This window comes from Rhinoraja longicauda, chromosome 2, assembly GCF_053455715.1.
Source record: "Rhinoraja longicauda isolate Sanriku21f chromosome 2, sRhiLon1.1, whole genome shotgun sequence".
Classification (NCBI taxonomy): domain Eukaryota; kingdom Metazoa; phylum Chordata; class Chondrichthyes; order Rajiformes; family Arhynchobatidae; genus Rhinoraja; species Rhinoraja longicauda.
In genome coordinates this window covers 33,682,683-33,699,429 of record NC_135954.1, presented here as the reverse complement: position 1 = coordinate 33,699,429, position 16,747 = coordinate 33,682,683, and the positions used below count along the sequence as shown (strand labels likewise).

General features: G+C 42.7%; 1 protein-coding gene across 1 annotated transcript; it reads left to right on the top strand.

Annotated features, from left to right (window-relative positions):
- The first annotated feature begins 1,091 nt into the window (after nt 1-1,091).
- On the top strand, nt 1,092-9,398 carry LOC144609328 (uncharacterized). The gene is made up of 5 exons (XM_078427756.1): nt 1,092-1,264; nt 3,759-3,867; nt 7,589-7,708; nt 8,062-8,140; nt 8,232-9,398. Exons 1-5 carry the CDS (start codon nt 1,152-1,154, stop codon nt 8,321-8,323), a joined length of 513 nt encoding a protein of 170 aa, XP_078283882.1. The 5' UTR covers nt 1,092-1,151; the 3' UTR covers nt 8,324-9,398.
- The last annotated feature ends 7,349 nt before the right edge of the window (nt 9,399-16,747 follow it).

Sequence of the window (16,747 nt, the reverse complement as noted above, 5' to 3'; positions counted from 1 at the left end):
CTTCGAGCCAGCACCGCCATTCAATGTGATCATGGCTGATCATCCACAATCAGTACCCCATTCCTGCCCATATTCCTTGATTCCGCTAACCCTAAGAGCTCTATCTAACTCTCGTTTGAATGCACCTAGTGAATCAGCCTCCACTGCCTTCTGAGGCAGAGAATCCCACAAATTCACAACTCTCTGGGTGAAAAAGCTTTTCCTCATCTCCGTTCTAAATAGCCACCCCCTTATTCTTAAACTGTGACCCCTGGTTCTGGACTCCCCTAACATCGGGAACATGTTTCCTGCATCTAGCCTGTCCAATCTTTTAATAATTGTATACGTTTCTATAAGATCCCCTCTCATCCTTCTAAATTCCAGTGAATACAAGCCTAGTCGCTCCAATCTTTCATCATATGTCAGTCCCCCACCATCCCGGGGATCAACCTGGTGAACCTACAATGCACTCCCTCAATAGCAAGGACGTCCTTCCACCCAACCCTCTCCCTCCCTCCCACCCATTACTCACGTCCCCTCCCACCAACCCTCGACCCCCTCCCCCCCATCTCCTACTCACCCTCCTCCAATAGACAATAGACAATAGGTGCAGGAGGAGGCCATTCGGCCCTTCCAGCCAGCACCGCCATTCAATGTGATCATGGCTGATCATTCTCAATCAGTACCCCGTTCCTGCCTTCTCCCCATACCCCCTGACTCCGCTATCCTTAAGAGCTCTATCCAGCTCTCTCTTGAATGCATTCAGAGAATTGGCCTCCACTGCCCTCTGAGGCAGAGAATTCCACAGATTCACAACTCTCTGACTGAAAAAGTTTTTCCTCATCTCAGTTCTAAATGGCCTACCCCTTATTTTATTAAACTGTGGCCCCTGGTTCTGGACTCCCCCAACATTGGGAACATGTTTCCTGCCTCTGCCTCCACCCCTCCGTTCTCCCACCCCTCTGCTCTGCTCTGCTCCTCCACTCCACCTCTCCCCTCCCCTCCCATCCCCAGTCTTCCTCCACCACCCCCGTTTTCTCTCCCATCCCTCCTTCCCACCACCTCTCCTTGTCATCCCAGTCTCCTCCCCTCGCCTCCAGGGCCGCCCACGAAGTGCACGCGCGTGACCGGGCGGGGTTTGTGCTGCGGATCGCGGACCTGCTGGGACAGCGATGAGGGTTTGGAGCCGCAGTTTGGGGCCCTTGTTGCCCTTGCTGCCCTTGATGCTCGCTGCGTTCCCCTGTATCGCAGGTGGACCTTTGCATGCACAGTGCAAGGTTGAGTGGTAAGGTGGCACCGCGTAAAACATGGGGTTATCTCAACTGTCTGCGGGTGGCTTTGTCAATACAGTGGTTGTTATGTAAATAGGCAAGCTGGGGGTTGTGCAGATATAGTGTTATGTCTGTATATATGAAAAGTGAAAGTCCGTGACTGTTGCCGAGAATCTGTTTCACGATTCACTTTGTTTCCAAGGTCATTCGGACTTTAACCTTGTTATTTTAAACGTCTGAACTGGCATCGCGGGAGGCGGGGGTAACGTTGTTTGTCACATTTGCAGGAGAAAATAGCAACAGCTTCAGTCCCAAATAAATTGAAGTGTGCTTTTATGTAACTGGCAGTCTTGTATGCCATGTTGTAGGTCATAGTGTAATAAAGCACAGGAAAAGGCACTTCAGCCCACAATGTCCATGCCGAACACCAAGGTAAACTAGTCTCATCTCCCTGCAAATGATCCATATCCCAGCACTCCTCCATCCCTGCACGTGTCTATCTAAAAACCTCTTAAACGCAACTATCCTATCTGTCTCTACCACCATCTCTGGTAGGTCGTTCCAAGCACCCTCTGTGTTTAAAACAAAATAGTCCCGCACATTTCCTTGGAGTATGTATGCAGAGTATGTTAAAGAGTTGACAAGGGAAGAGGCTATTCAAAATTGGGTATTATGCAATTTGAAGGGATTAGTTCATGCTCTCAGTTTAGGGGAATCTTTTAGGGGATTGTGGCCACAATCTGTAGAATTCTTCATTAAGATGAAAAGTGAAGTGGTTCAATCAAAGCCAGGGTCCTATGTTTCAATATAGGAAATTAAGATGGTAATAAATGTGGGAGGCTTCATTAAAAGAAGAGATAACAAATGACTGCTCTGAAAATGCCAGGGATTCAAGAATCGCGTAAAAGATGAATTCAAGGAAATTAGTATTAATTTAAAATAAGTGAGAGAGAAATTAATTGCACTGAAAGTCAATAAATAGCCAGGGCTTAATAACATTTAAAATGCAAAGTACAAGAGGAACTCAGTAGGTTGGGCAGCATCTAGGGAGGGAAAGGGCAGGCGACGATTCGGGTCTCGACTCTTCTTCAGACTAGGCCGACCAGAAATATCCCCTGTTCATTTCAACCTACTGCGTTCCTCCATCACTTTGTGTTTTGCTCAAGATTCCAACATCTGCAGTTCCTGTGCCTCCTGATAATATCCATCCCAGACCTGCACGAGATAGCCCAGCTGTTGGCAGTTGTGCAGCAGAAAACAGAAACAGACTACAAAAAAGAGGAAGCTGCAGAAAAAGCCGATGCATTGGTTTCAGTTTCTAAAGACCTATAGTTTATGGAACAATTCTTAAAAATTGGAGATAGTAAATATGAACCCACGGTTTTAAAAAAGAGAGAAAAAAACAGCGTATTACAGAACAGTTCGACAAACATTCGTTGTAGGGAAAATCCTGGAGTCAGATGCAGAATAATGTGGATAAATATGAATTTAGATACTTTGACTATCCCTCCAATAAAAGTGGAAAGGCGGAGTATTTTTTCAATGGTAATAGTTTAGTTTAATTTAATTTTGTTTAGTTTAGTTTATTGTCGCGTGTACTGAGGCACAGTGCAAAAAAGTTTGATGCGTGCTATCCAGTCAGCGAAGACTATAATGATTAGAATCAAGCCCTCCGCATTGTACAGTTACAGGATACAGGGTATAACATTTAGAGCAAGATAAAGTCTGATTAAAGATAGTGTAAGAAATGCTGCTGATTAAAGATAGTGTAAGAAATGATTTGGGAAGGATGATGTACAATGGGATCTGGATGTCCCTGCACACTAGTCACCCAACGCAAACTATTAAGAAGGCAAAAAGAGAATTAGCCTTCAACTGCAAGTGGTTTTGAGTACAGGGGCATGTCTCTCTACATTTGTAGACTACTTTGGTAGACCATATACAGTATTGAGCATTACGCGCACTTATGATCACCTTGTGTAAGAAAAGAGACAGTTGCCATTGTGAGACATACTCAGTGATGCATACTATTTCCAGGCATGGCAGAACTGTTGTCTGAAGGGATCGGCTAAGACCATACACACTAGAGCTTAGAAGAATGAAAAGCAATCTCATTGAAACAACATTTTGACAGGGCTAAACCAGCTAGATGTGGGCAACATGCTTACCCAGGTTAGGGGGTCTGGAATGGAAGATTAGTCTCTGGTTGCAGAGTAAGATGTTTAGGCCTAAGTTGAAACATTTCTTCACATGAAGGATTGTTAACTGAATACTTATATCAGTGGAGACAAAGTCACGGAATATATTTAAGAAGGGAGTGGACAGAATTCTAGACACAAAGGCATTATGTGGTAAAGAATGAGAGTGGAAAATAATATTGAGATTGAGATCAGTTACGATCATATTTAGTGGTGACGTAGGTTTGAAGGGGTGAATGGCCTACTCCTATTTTTCTCTGTCTTCTAACAACCTTTGGAGATTGATATTAATTTGATGTTCATTCTGTAGGACATTTGGGATTTCATGTATGAATGTGTATCTGGAACTGGTCAGTCAGATTAAAAAATGGACGACTGCTGATAATTGTGTAAATGGAGGAGAAAAGTGTTTGTACACTGTGAGTATTGATTTTGTTTGAATTCTGTCCAATTAATTAAAAAAAAAATCATTCTACCTGGCTGATTGTGGGAAATTACACGACTATTACAGTTGGGGTTTTATGTAAGTACCTTAAATAAGGTACAGTGTTCGGGTGGCGACTTAAGGGTGGCACGGTGGCACAGCGGTTTAGAGTTCCTGCCTTACAGGTGCTGTCTGACGGAATTTGTACGTTCTGCTGATGACCGTGTGGGTTTTCTCCGGGTGCTCCAGTTTCCTCCCACACTCCAAAGACAGATAAGTTTGTAGGTTGATTGATTTTGGAATAAATTGGAAATTGTCCCTAGTGTGCAGGATAGTATTAGTGTATAGGAATTTCAGGTTGGCACGGACTCGTTGGTGGCACGGACTCGTTGGCGGCACGGTGGCGCAACGGTAGAGTTGCTGCTTTACAGCGAATGCAGCGCCGGAGACTCAGGTTCGATCCTGACTACGGGTGCTGTACTGTAAGGAGTTTGTACGTTCTCCCCGTGACCTGCGTGGGTTTTCTCCGAGATCTTCGGTTTCCTCCCACACTCCAAAGACGTACAGGTATGTAGGTTAATTTGACTGGGTAAATGTAAAAATTGTCCCTAGTGTGTGTAGGATAGTGTTAATGTGCGGGGATCGCTGGGCGGTGCGGACTTGGTGGGCCGAAAAGGCCTGTTTCCGCGCTGTATCTGAAATATGAAAAAAAATATATATATGACTCGGTGGGCCAAAGGGCCTATTTCCGCGCTGTACCTCTGAACTAAAGTAAACCTCTGTGTAAAAAAACATCCTTAGGAGCTGGTTTGAATTGAAAGCATATTTGAATAAGTTTTTGGAATACAAAAACAGAGGCTTAGAGTTATTTGCAAAGTATTTCAGCTTCTGACCAGTAATTCCTGCTGGAAATAGTTTCATTTAATTTATCTTAGAGATTTATCTTAAAGTCGTAGAGTGATACAGTGTGGAAAAAGGCCCTGACTGGCCAACAATGTCCCAGCTACACTAGTCCCACTTGCCTGCGCTTGGTCCATATCCCCCCAAACCTGTCCTATCCATGTACCTGTCTAACTGTTTCTTAAACGATGGGACAGTCCCAGCATCGACTACCTCCTCTGGCAGCTTGTTCCATACACCCACCACCCTTTCTGTGAAAAGGTTACCCCTCGGATTCCTATTAAATCTTTTCCCCTTCACCTTGAACCTATATCCTCTGGTCCTCGATTCCCTACTTTGGGCAAAAGACTGCATCTACCTGATCTATTCCTCTCATGGTTTTGTATACCTCTATAAGATCTCCCCTCACCCTCCTGTATTCTGTGGAATAGGCAGGCATGTGGATTTTCCATGTTTCTGTAGATTTCCCTGTTTTTATAATCCATTTTCCGTGCTTTTTGCATGATTTCCACGTTTTTCACTTTGCCAAAATCGCATTTACCAACGGAGAAATTGGATCGGAAAAAATAAGAAAGTAAATGATGTATAGACTTGTAATAAACACTAGGGTTCCGCTAAAGGTCACTAGGGGTCCCGCGATAAAACCCCGCGCGCCCTGGAAGTCTCCCCGAAAATATGGCACCTAGGCTAGGCAAGGCCAATCTCAACCTCATCGGGATTTCCAGGGCTGATCTGTAGGTTGAATTTGCAACCTGCGGCTGGGGCTCTGGAACTCCAGCCCAGCTGGAGCCAGCACATCTATCCCCATAGCCGACTTCCTTGGCCGGCTGGATAAACCAGCAAAGCTCTGGAACCAAGAGTGCCAGAAAATCAGTGATGCAACGGTAATGAGTAAATATTAAATTTAAGTGCAAGATTATATAACTAAATTAATTAAGGTGGGGTTTTAAAATATAAAACACAACAGAAAAGCCAATTACCACCTTATGTATAAGAAAATAACTGCAGATGCTGGTACAAATTGATTTATTCATAAAATGCTGGAATAACTCAGCAGGTCAGGTTTGGGCTGATTTTCAATTAATGTGCAAATTTACTTTAAAATGTTATTAGTATACTGTGACATATTCACATTATTTTGTAATGTCTGTTTTTACTTGAAATGCACTAAAAGAGGCTTGAAACCGGTAATTTTGTGTGTAAAATCACACCATCTCTGCAGGCACTGCTGAAATTGAACTTTGCTCCCCTTAATTTACCTGAGATCCACAGGTATTTTATGGTTATAAAGCATCCAATTACACGCCTATCATAACATCACGACAGATATCACTTTAATTGCACTAATGTCTTCTATTTGGATGCCACCTTAAGAAACTAAGTAAAACAATTTTAATTATTTCCCATTGTTGTACACAATGAACGAGACCCAGCATGTGGATGTACTATGGGCTTTTTATAATTATTATATTTTGTGGGACATCGAGGCATAAAACGCCACAAATAATAGAACTTGTATCAAAAAAAGACAAGCTGGAGGAACTTGGTGGCATTTGTCGAGGGAAATGGACAGTTTATGTTTTGGGTCATAATCCCTTGTCCAGACTGAAAGAGTAGAGGGGAAGGATCCCGCATTGAGGAGTGGAGGACAAGAGTGAGCAAGCAATAAGTGGATATACATGAGGAAGGGTTGATTGGCAGATAAGAGTCTGATGGGGGAAGGGAAGGGCGGAGATAGCGACAGAGGCTGGAGGTGATAAGTGGAGAATGAATGACTAAATTCTGGAATCTGATAGGAAAGGAAGGTGTAGAGTGGAACCGAATGAGGAGCATTGGTAGTGTCCCCTTCAGGATGGGGAGGGATGAGGAAGCAGATCCAATGAGGGGATCCAATGTGGGGAAGGGGGTGGAAGAGAAACGGGAAGATTAGGGGCTGGGGCGTAAGGTGGGAAGAAGTGTGTGTGTAAGAGAAAATAGGAGAGGGAAAGGGAAAGAGGGGGTGCAGATTACCTGAGATTGGCAAAGTCTCTGTTTGTGCCATTGGGTTGTGGATTGCCATGGCAGAAGGTGAGTGTTGCTCTACGTATTTGGCCATATTCTGGTAGTGGAGGAGACCAAGGGAAAAGGGAATTAAAATAGTTGCAACTAGGACATCCAGATGGCCACTGTGGACTGAACATAATCAAACCCCTCCGCTTGTCTCCACCTATCGCTTGCTAATTCTTGCTGCACCCCTCTCTTCCCACCTCTTTACACTGGCTCCCTCTCTGTTAGCTCAGTCTGGATGAAGAATCTTGATCCATTCCCCTCCACAGATGCTGCCTAACCCGCTGAGTTCCTCCACCTGCTCTGCTGTTTTCTGCTCTGTACTGCTTTGCTGTTTTGATTTTTCACTTTCCAGGTCTGGGTGTTTTGCCTGAATACGTTGCTTTTTAAGTTAAACTTTTGTGGGGACTCTTAATATCTCTGCTGAATAGGAAACAAGAAAAGCTTGTTCAGATAAAGATCCATCAAGTGATTCACCCTTTGGCTCCCACTACTGATTCAATTTGAAATTGCCTTGATTTAATTTAGAACACTGCTCCACACTGCTACTTATTCCTTGTAACTCAGAAACATCTTAGGACATGTTTATTAAATTAAAGACATTTGAAAATCCTGTTTTTGTAAGATTGATTAAAAAAAATAAAAAATACAATTATGTTTAAAAAGCTTGCAAGGAAAACGCTCTTGTTATCTGTATGAATAATAACGTAACAAAAAATGGTCATCTTATTTTTTTTCCCCTTCCATATCTCTTTCATTTTCCTTGGCAGTTAAAGTCTGCAAATCAATATTTCATTGTGGCTGAGCACACCACTCCTGTGCACAAATATGTTGATGGCCTTACATTCAAATTGTCTTCCTCCTTCGATAATGGATCCTGCTATGTCTCTGTAAGTATTAAAATATATTTCTATATGACACACAAACTTAGTCTTTATCATGTCCTTCCTAAATAATGCCTTATATACTTACTTAGATTAGAGTCTTAGAGTTATACAGCATGCAAACAGGCCCTTCAGCCTGACTTATGTATGCTGACCAAGTGCCTTCACCAAACTTATTATAATTTTATATTTATATTGTGAATAAATTACCATATTTTGCTTGTATCCAAAATTCAAATAAATTGTTAGAAAGGTGGTCAAAGGTTTCATATAATGACGTACCTGAAGTATTTCCATTTTTCAGTTTTAACAATTGTGTTTAAATATATGGTCTTTTTAGCATTCCATTCTTATTCCAGGGATTCTCTGTTTCCCAAGTGTGGTATGCAGTCTTTGACTATGGTACCAACTACTGCAACCTGCACAACCTTATTGAAGGTGAGCCCTGAAAATAAACATTAGCCGAAAAGTTAATGTAATTAAAAAGTGTACCACTTGTGCAATTTTCTTTTTTTTTCCAATTTTGCAGGTAGTGGCTTGGACAAAGTTTCAGGTTACAGTGAATCAACAAACAACTTCAAGTGCACTCAGTATTCAAGAGCTAATTGTACCATCTACTAAATGGAGTGTGCTTTATTAAGAAAATCAGGAAGCTGATAATATTGCTTGACTCGGGGTGTTTTTATTTCTATCCTTGTTTGCAGACTTTGGAATGATTGTAATACATTCAGTCTTTCCTCAATAATACTACCAAATTACTTTGAAGTGCCTAGGATAAGAATTGTTTTTTTTGGCATTATATTCAGTAGTATCAGGCATTCTACCCATTTACTAATTGGGCAATTTGTAATTCAAATCTGTAGTGAAATATTAGAATGTATAGAAAATTACTGGGCCCCATTAGTTAATTTCACACTGCATGGGATTCATCACAATCTACCTTGATTTCTATCTTTTTACTCTCTTATGTGCATTTGGCATATTGCCTTGAATATATCCCCACCTTATTTTGTTTTAACACTTCCTCCCACTACCGATGGTTAATTCAGTACCAAACCATACTCGTGTCATTAATATTTCATAATTTTCCTTAATGTAATTAATTAATGTAATTTCATAATATTCCTTAATGTCCCTTGTTCTATTTGTGTTTTTCTCATGGTTACTTAACAATATTTTAGAAATTCCATTTGCTTGGAGAAATATTTTGGAGCATATCGTTTCTAATCTCAATAAATTAAAATATTATTCTGTTTTCTACTTAAAGCCACCTTTCCCAGTAATATATTTGAGGGGTTGCTTAAAGTTTAAAGACAAATTTGATAGGGAGTACTTGACAATGTGATGGAGAATTTGAGATATGCTGTACTAGGAAGTCATTAATGTATTAGAACTGCTGTGTGATTTATCCAGTAAGCCCTCTCATTAATACTGGTTCCAAACTTTGACATCTACATTTTAAATCAAAGAGTAAAGAAAGAAAACACAAAACATTTACAACTTATTTTATTCTACAGTCTGATTAAGCAAGGTAGACACAAAATGCTGGAGTAACTCAGCGGGTCAGGCAGCATCTCAGGAGAGAAGGAATGGGTGACGTCTCGGGTCGAGACCCTTCAGTCTGATTAGGGAATCTGTTTTATAAGTATATTAAGAATAAAAATGCCTTTGTATGATTATAACATTGTTACCTAATAAAACTAAGTGTTTTACTAGTTTTTCTACTTGGCACTGTCTGCAAATGAATCCTTTTAATTATTTGTCTTTTGGAACTAGATTTTTTAGATTTATTTTTTTAGATTTAGAGATACAGCGCAGAAACAGGCCCTTCGACCCACCGGGTCAGTGCCGCCCAGCGATCCCCACACACTAACACTACCTTACACCCACGAGGAACAATTTTTACATTTGCCCATGAGAAACCGAAGATCTCGGAGAAAACCCACGCAGGTCACGGGGAGAACGTACAAACTCCGTACAGACAACGCCCGTAGTCAGGATCGAACCTGAGTCTCCGGCGCTGCATTCGCTGTAAGGCAGCAACTCTACCGCTGCGCCACCGTGCCACACTGGAACTAATTCATCACTCATTATTTTTAACAACTCATTTACCTGGTATGTGTATGTGATTATAGTAATTGAACTGAGATGTTTATTCTGACACTAAGGCACATCAATCCTTTGCAATGTAGTTTCTAACACTGTTGAACGGACAAGTTTTGCACGTTATTACTAAGATTGTCTCAATATGACTGGACAGAACAATTACATTGCAGAACTGGAAAATAATCTTCGGTGAAATGGAAGATTCATGTTGACATTGCCTTGTGCTTTATCTCTTAAACCAATTATCTGGATGCATCTTATGATGTGAACTATCTGGATGCATCACAGCTTAGTTTGGGAACCTCTTTGCCCAAACCCACATGAAATTGCAGAGAACTATTAACGCAGCCCAGTCCATCACACAAACCATCATTCCAGCACCCCTCTATGCCTGCCCCCAATCACTCCATCTATATTTCATCTTGCCTTCGGAAAGTAGCCAACATAATCAAGGACCACTTCCCCACACCCGACTGACATTCTCTCGTCACCCCTTTCCCTTCGGGCAGAAGGTACAAAAGCTTGAAAATGCATGAACACCTTCTTCCCCATTATACTCTCTGTTGCCTGCTATTAAAGTGCACAGGTTTAGTAGTTTCATTAGGTTCCATGCTGATGTGCCTCTGGCAGTTTGAGGTATGTGTTGAATGATAGGTGTTATTTTGGCTAAATGGCAATCGGGTTGGGTTGTGCTGAAGCATGAGGTTGGAGATTAAGGTTATATAATGCATCAATCTGGCCCCATGAATCTCTCCTTGGAGCATTTCACCACTGGTGTGGTGTCAAGGATATTCACGGTCAAAACAAGATATTATCGTAACAAAACACTGCACCAGCTAAAAATAAACTGCAAGAGGAACTCAATGGGTTAGGCAGCATCGGTGGACGGAAATGGATAGACAATATTTGGGGTTGGGGGCCTTCTTCAAAAGTGCCTGCACATCCCATTTATACTTTCCCCCTCTGACCTTAAACCTATGCCCTCTGGCATTTGACATTTACAATCTGGGAGAAAAAAAAATCTGACTGCCTACCCTATCTCTGCCTCTCATAATTTAATGAACTTCTAATAGAAGTCTTCCCTCAGCCTCTGACGCTCTAGAGAATATAATCCAGGTTTATACCCTCTAATACCCTCTAATGGGCGGCATGGTAGCGCAGCGGTAGAGTTGCTGCTTTACAGCGAATGCAGCGCCGGAGACTCAGGTTCGATCCTGACTACGGGTGCTGTATTGTAAGGAGTTTGTACGTTCTCCCCGTGACCTGCGTGGGTTTTCTCCGAGATCTTCGGTTTCCTCCCACACTCCAAAGACGTACAGGTATGTAGGTTAATTGGCTGGGTAAATGTAAAAAATTGTCCCTAGTGGGTGTAGGATAGTGTTAATGTACGGGGATCGCTGGGCGGCACGGACTTGGAGGGCCGAAAAGGCCTGTTTCCGGCTGTATATATATGATATGATATGATATGAATGCTACATGGGAAGGTTTAAACTAGATCGGCAGGGGAGTGGGATCACAAGCAGGACAGGCATGTGAGAGGCTAGAAGTTGGTATGGAGGGTGGTGTGGGAAAGGTTAGTGGACAGAATAGGCAGGTGAAAGGCAGAGAGCGAGGAAGGATGGTTGGTTTAAATTGCATGTATTTTAATGCAAGGGGCCTGACGGGTAAGGCAGATGAGCTTAGGGCATGGATAGGTACAGTAAGTGACTAGGACGTTGTATCCATGATTGAAACCTGGTTAAGTGAAGGGCAGGACTGGCAGCTCAATGTTCCGGGGTATAGGAGCTTCTGTAGAGACAGGGGTGAGGGAAAAAGAGGAGGGGGGATTGCATTGTTGGTTAAGGAGGATGTCACGGCTGTGTTCAGAGGTGACATTACGGACGGTTCATCTAGTGAGGCTAAGGAGTAAACTAATAAAGGAAATCAGAAGGGCAAAAAGGGGCCAGGAGATAGCTCTGGCGGGTATCATTAAGGTCAATCCCAAAAGATTGTATAAATACATAAGGGGGGAAAGGGTAACTAGAGAGAGAGTGGGACCTCTCAGGAATCAAAGCAGTCACCTCTGTGTGGAGCCACAAAAGATGGGCAAGGTAATTAATGAATATTTCTCCTCTATATTTACCGAGAGGAAGTCACTGGAAGTGATTTGAGAGCAGTCAGGGATACCATCAAGGAAGTGCTGAAGGCACTGTCGTGTTTGATGGTAGATAAATCTCCAAGGCCTGATCAGATAGATCCGACAACTCGAGTGGAAATTGCGGGGGACCTGGTTGAAATTTACGAGTTGTCCTTGAATACAGGAGACGTGCCAGAAGACTGGAGGGTGGCAAATGTGCCTCTTTTCAAGAAGGGTAGCAAGAAAAATGCTGGGAACGATAGGCCGGTGAGCTTAACATCTGTCGTTGGTAAGTTACTGGAGAGTATTCTAAGTGATCGGTTATACAGGCATTCGGATGGGCAAGAGCTGATTAGGGATAGTCAGCATAGTTTTGTACGTGGTAGGTCGTGTCTCACAAATCTAATTGATTTTTTTTGAAGACGTGACCATAAAGGTTGATGAGGGCAGTGCTGTAGATGTGTACATGGATCAGTAAGGCGTTGGATAAGGTGCCGCATGGTAGGCTGCTCTGGAAGTTTAGATCGCATGGGATCCAAGGAGAGATAGCTGAATGGATAGAAAATTGGCACCATAGAAGGAAACAGGGTGCTGGTGGAAGGTTGCTTCTCAGACTGGTGGCCTGTGACTAGTGGTGTTCCTCAGGATTCGATGTTGGGCCCGTTAATGTTTGACATCTACATCAATGATTTGGATGAGAACATAGAAAGGGCTAGATCAGCAAGTTTGCTGATAATACAAAAGTTAGTGGTTTTGCAGATAGTGAAGGTGGTTGCAGCAGGATCTGGATCGATTGGCCAGGTGGGTGGAGGAATGGTTCATGGAATTTAATACAGAGAAGTGTGAGGTGTTGCATTTTGGGACGTCGAACAAGGGTAGGACCTAGACAGTAAATGGTAGGCCTCTGGGTGGTGTTGTAGAGCAGAGAGATCTAGGAGTGCAGGTGCATGGTTCTTTGAAGGTCGAGTTGCAGGTAGATTGGGTTGTTAAAAAGCTTTTGGCACATTGGCCTTCATCAGTCAGAGTATTGAGTATAGACGTTGTGAGGTCATGTTGCAGTTGTATAAGACGTTGGTGAGACCGCATTTAGAGTATTGTGTTCAGTTCTGGGCACCATGTTATAGGAAAGATATTGTCAAGCTTGAAAGGGCCTCTATTCCATGGAGCGCAGGAAGATGAGGGGAAATCTTGTAGACATATACAAAATCATGAGAGGAATAGATCGGGTAGATGCACAGAGTCTTTTGCCCACAGCAGGGGAATCGAGGACCAGAGGACCAGAGGACATAGGTTCACGGTGAAGATTTAATAGGAATCCGAGGGGTAACTTTTTCACACAAAGGATGGTGGGTGCATGGAACAAGTTGCCAGAGGAAGTAGTTGAGGCTGGGACTATCCCATCGTTTAAGAAATAGACAGGTACATGGATAGGACAGGTTCGGAGCAGTATGAACCAAGCGCCGGCAGGTGGGACATTGTTGGCCGTTGTGGACGAGTTGGGCCGAAGGGCCTGTTTCCACACTGTGTCACTCTATGACTCTAATAGTGTCTAATCTAGGCAGCATCGTGGGAAACCTCTTGAGCACCCTCTGCAAAGTTCCACATCCTCCCCATAATGGGTGACTAGAATGGCATGTAATGGTTACTGGAGTTACTGTTTCATTCAGTTGGTAGAATTTTTTAATGCACAATGCAGTATATTATTTTTCCAATGTTTTTACTTGCGATGATAGCGATTTTGTTAGGTTGATTCCATTTCATTCTCCGAACCATTTTCTCCTTTTGTATATTTTAACAGTAATTCCAAGCTAATTTTTCCAGGAAGTTTCTGGTTAAAATGAAAATCTGCCATTGTTTATAATAGATTTTTTTCCATCTGCTGTCATTCTATTACAAATAGATTTACTTCCTTGTCACTTTTGTAAATTTAAATGTGCCTTACGTTACAGAAAGTATTGGGGCATTTCTGATAATAACAATATAATTATGGTTCATTTGGGATGTTCTGCTTGAAAATTTCAACATTTTGTAGGCTATTCTAGTTGATAGTTACAAATGTGTTCATACTCAGCTCATAACAAATAATCTAGTCCTGCATTTCTCAGATTGGTATAAATGTTCCTGTTAAATGAGTATTAAATCATGAGTCCAGGTGCCTGGGAATGAATTAAAGTACTGGTTAAACAATAGACAATAGACAATAGGTGCAGGAGTAGGCCATTCAGCCCTTCGAGCCAGCACCGCCATTCAATGCGATCATGGCTGATCACTCTCAATCAGTACCCCGTTCCTGCCTTCTCCCCATACCCCCTCACTCCGCTATCCTTAAGAGCTCTATCCAGCTCTCTCTTGAAAGCATCCAACGAACTGGCCTCCACTGCCTTCTGAGGCAGAGAATTCCACACCTTCACCACTCTCTGACTGAAAAAGTTCTTCCTCATCTCCGTTCTAAATGGCCTACCCCTTATTCTTAAACTGTGGCCCCTTGTTCTGGACTCCCCCAACATTGGGAACATGTTTCCTGCCTCTAATGTGTCCAATCCCCTAATTATCTTATATGTTTCAATAAGATCCCCCCTCATCCTTCTAAATTCCAGTGTATACAAGCCCAATCGCTCCAGCCTTTCAACATACGACAGTCCCGCCATTCCGGGAATTAACCTAGTGAACCTACGCTGCACGCCCTCCATAGCAAGAATATCCTTCCTCAAATTTGGAGACCAAAACTGCACACAGTACTCCAGGTGCGGTCTCACCAGGGCCCGGTACAACTGTAGAAGGACCTCTTTGCTCCTATACTCAACTCCTCTTGTTACGAAGGCCAACATTCCATTGGCTTTCTTCACTGCCTGCTGTACCTGCATGCTTCCTTTCATTGACTGATGCACTAGGACACCCAAATCTTGTTGAACTCCCCCTCCTCCTAACTTGACACCATTCAGATAATAATCTGCCTTTCTATTCTTACTTCCAAAGTGAATAACCTCACACTTATCTACATTAAACTGCATCTGCCATGTATCCGCCCACTCACACAACCTGTCCAAGTCACCCTGCAGCCTTATTGCATCTTCCTCACAATTCACACTACCCCCCAGCTTAGTATCATCTGCAAATTTGCTAATGGTACTTTTAATCCCTTCGTCTAAGTCATTAATGTATATCGTAAATAGCTGGGGTCCCAGCACCGAACCTTGCGGTACCCCACTGGTCACTGCCTCCCATTCCGAAAGGGACCCATTTATCCCCACTCTTTGCTTTCTGTCTGTCAACCAATTTTCTATCCATGTCAGTACCCTACCCCCAATACCATGTGCCCTAATTTTGCCCACTAATCTCCTGTGTGGGACCTTGTCGAAGGCTTTCTGAAAGTCGAGGTACACCACATCCACTGACTCTCCCTTGTCAATTTTCCTAGTTACATCCTCAAAAAATTCCAGTAGATTTGTCAAGCATGATTTCCCCTTCGTAAATCCATGCTGACTCAGAATGATCCCGTTACTGCTATCCAAATGCTCAGCAATTTCGTCTTTTATAATTGACTCCAGCATCTTCCCCACCACTGATGTCAGACTAACTGGTCTATAATTACCCGTTTTCTCTCTCCCTCCTTTCTTAAAAAGTGGGGTAACATTTGCTATCCTCCAATCTACCGGAACTGATCCTGAATCTATAGAACATTGAAAAATGATCTCCAATGCTTCCACTATTTCTAGAGCCACCTCCTTAAGTACCCTGGGATGCAGACCATCAGGCCCTGGGGATTTATCAGCCTTCAGTCCCATCAGTCTACCCAAAACCATTTCCTGCCTAATGTGGATTTCCTTCAGTTCCTCCATCACCCTAGGTTCTCCGACCCCTAGAACATTTGGGAGATTGTGTGTATCTTCCTCAGTGAAGACAGATCCAAAGTAACGGTTTAACTCGTCTGCCATTTCTTTGTTCCCCATAATAAATTCCCCTGTTTCTGTCTTCAAGGGACCCACATTTGCCTTGACTATTTTTTTCCTCTTCACGTACCTAAAAAAACTTTTGCTATCCTCCTTTATATTATTGGCTAGTTTACCCTCGTACCTCATCTTTTCTCCCCGTATTGCCTTTTTAGTTAACTTTTGTTGCTCTTTAAAAGAGTCCCAATCCTCTGTCTTCCCACTCTTCTTTGCCATGTTATACTTCCTCTCCTTAATTTTTATGCTGTCCCTGACTTCCCTTGTCAGCCACAGGTGTCTCTTACTCCCCTTAGAGTCTTTCCGCCTCTTTGGAATAAATTGATCCTGCAACCTCTGCATTATTCCCAGGAATACCTGCCATTGCTGTTCTACCGTCTTCCCTGCTAGGGCCTCCTTCCAGTCAATTTTGGCCAGCTCCTGCCTCATGCCTCCGTAATCCCCTTTGCTATACTGTAATACCGACACTTCCGATTTTCCCTTCTGCCTTTCCATTTGCAGAGTAAAACTTATCATGTTGTGATCACTGCCTCCTAATGGCTCTTTTACCTCTAGTCCCCTTATCAGATCAGGATCATTACACAACACTAAATCCAGAATTGCCTTCTCCCTGGTAGGCTCCAGTACAAGCTGTTCTAAGAATCCATCTCGAAGGCACTCTACAAAGAACAATTAGCTTGTAGAAACATGATCAGTTATTATTCAATCTTTTTCCAAATTTAACAGGTAAATCAAAAAAGTTTCCCAATTGATATATAACAATTGAATTAGTTGTTTTTCCATGGTGGAGAAATTTGGTTCAAGTGCCTGATCCAAGTTGCAAATTTTGGCTGCTCACAGAAATGGAAAGCTGTTTTATATACAGTGAATGCTGTT

Excerpts from the sequence above, each read along its gene's own strand:
- LOC144609328 (XM_078427756.1), top strand. The coding sequence starts at position 1,152 with ATGAGGGTTTGGAGCCGCAGTTTGGGGCCCTTGTTGCCCTTGCTGCCC. Across the intron at positions 1,265-3,758 it reads GCACAGTGCAAGGTTGAGTG|GACATTTGGGATTTCATGTA; the intron begins GTAAGGTGGCAC and ends TTCATTCTGTAG. Across the intron at positions 3,868-7,588 it reads GAGAAAAGTGTTTGTACACT|TTAAAGTCTGCAAATCAATA; the intron begins GTGAGTATTGAT and ends TTTCCTTGGCAG.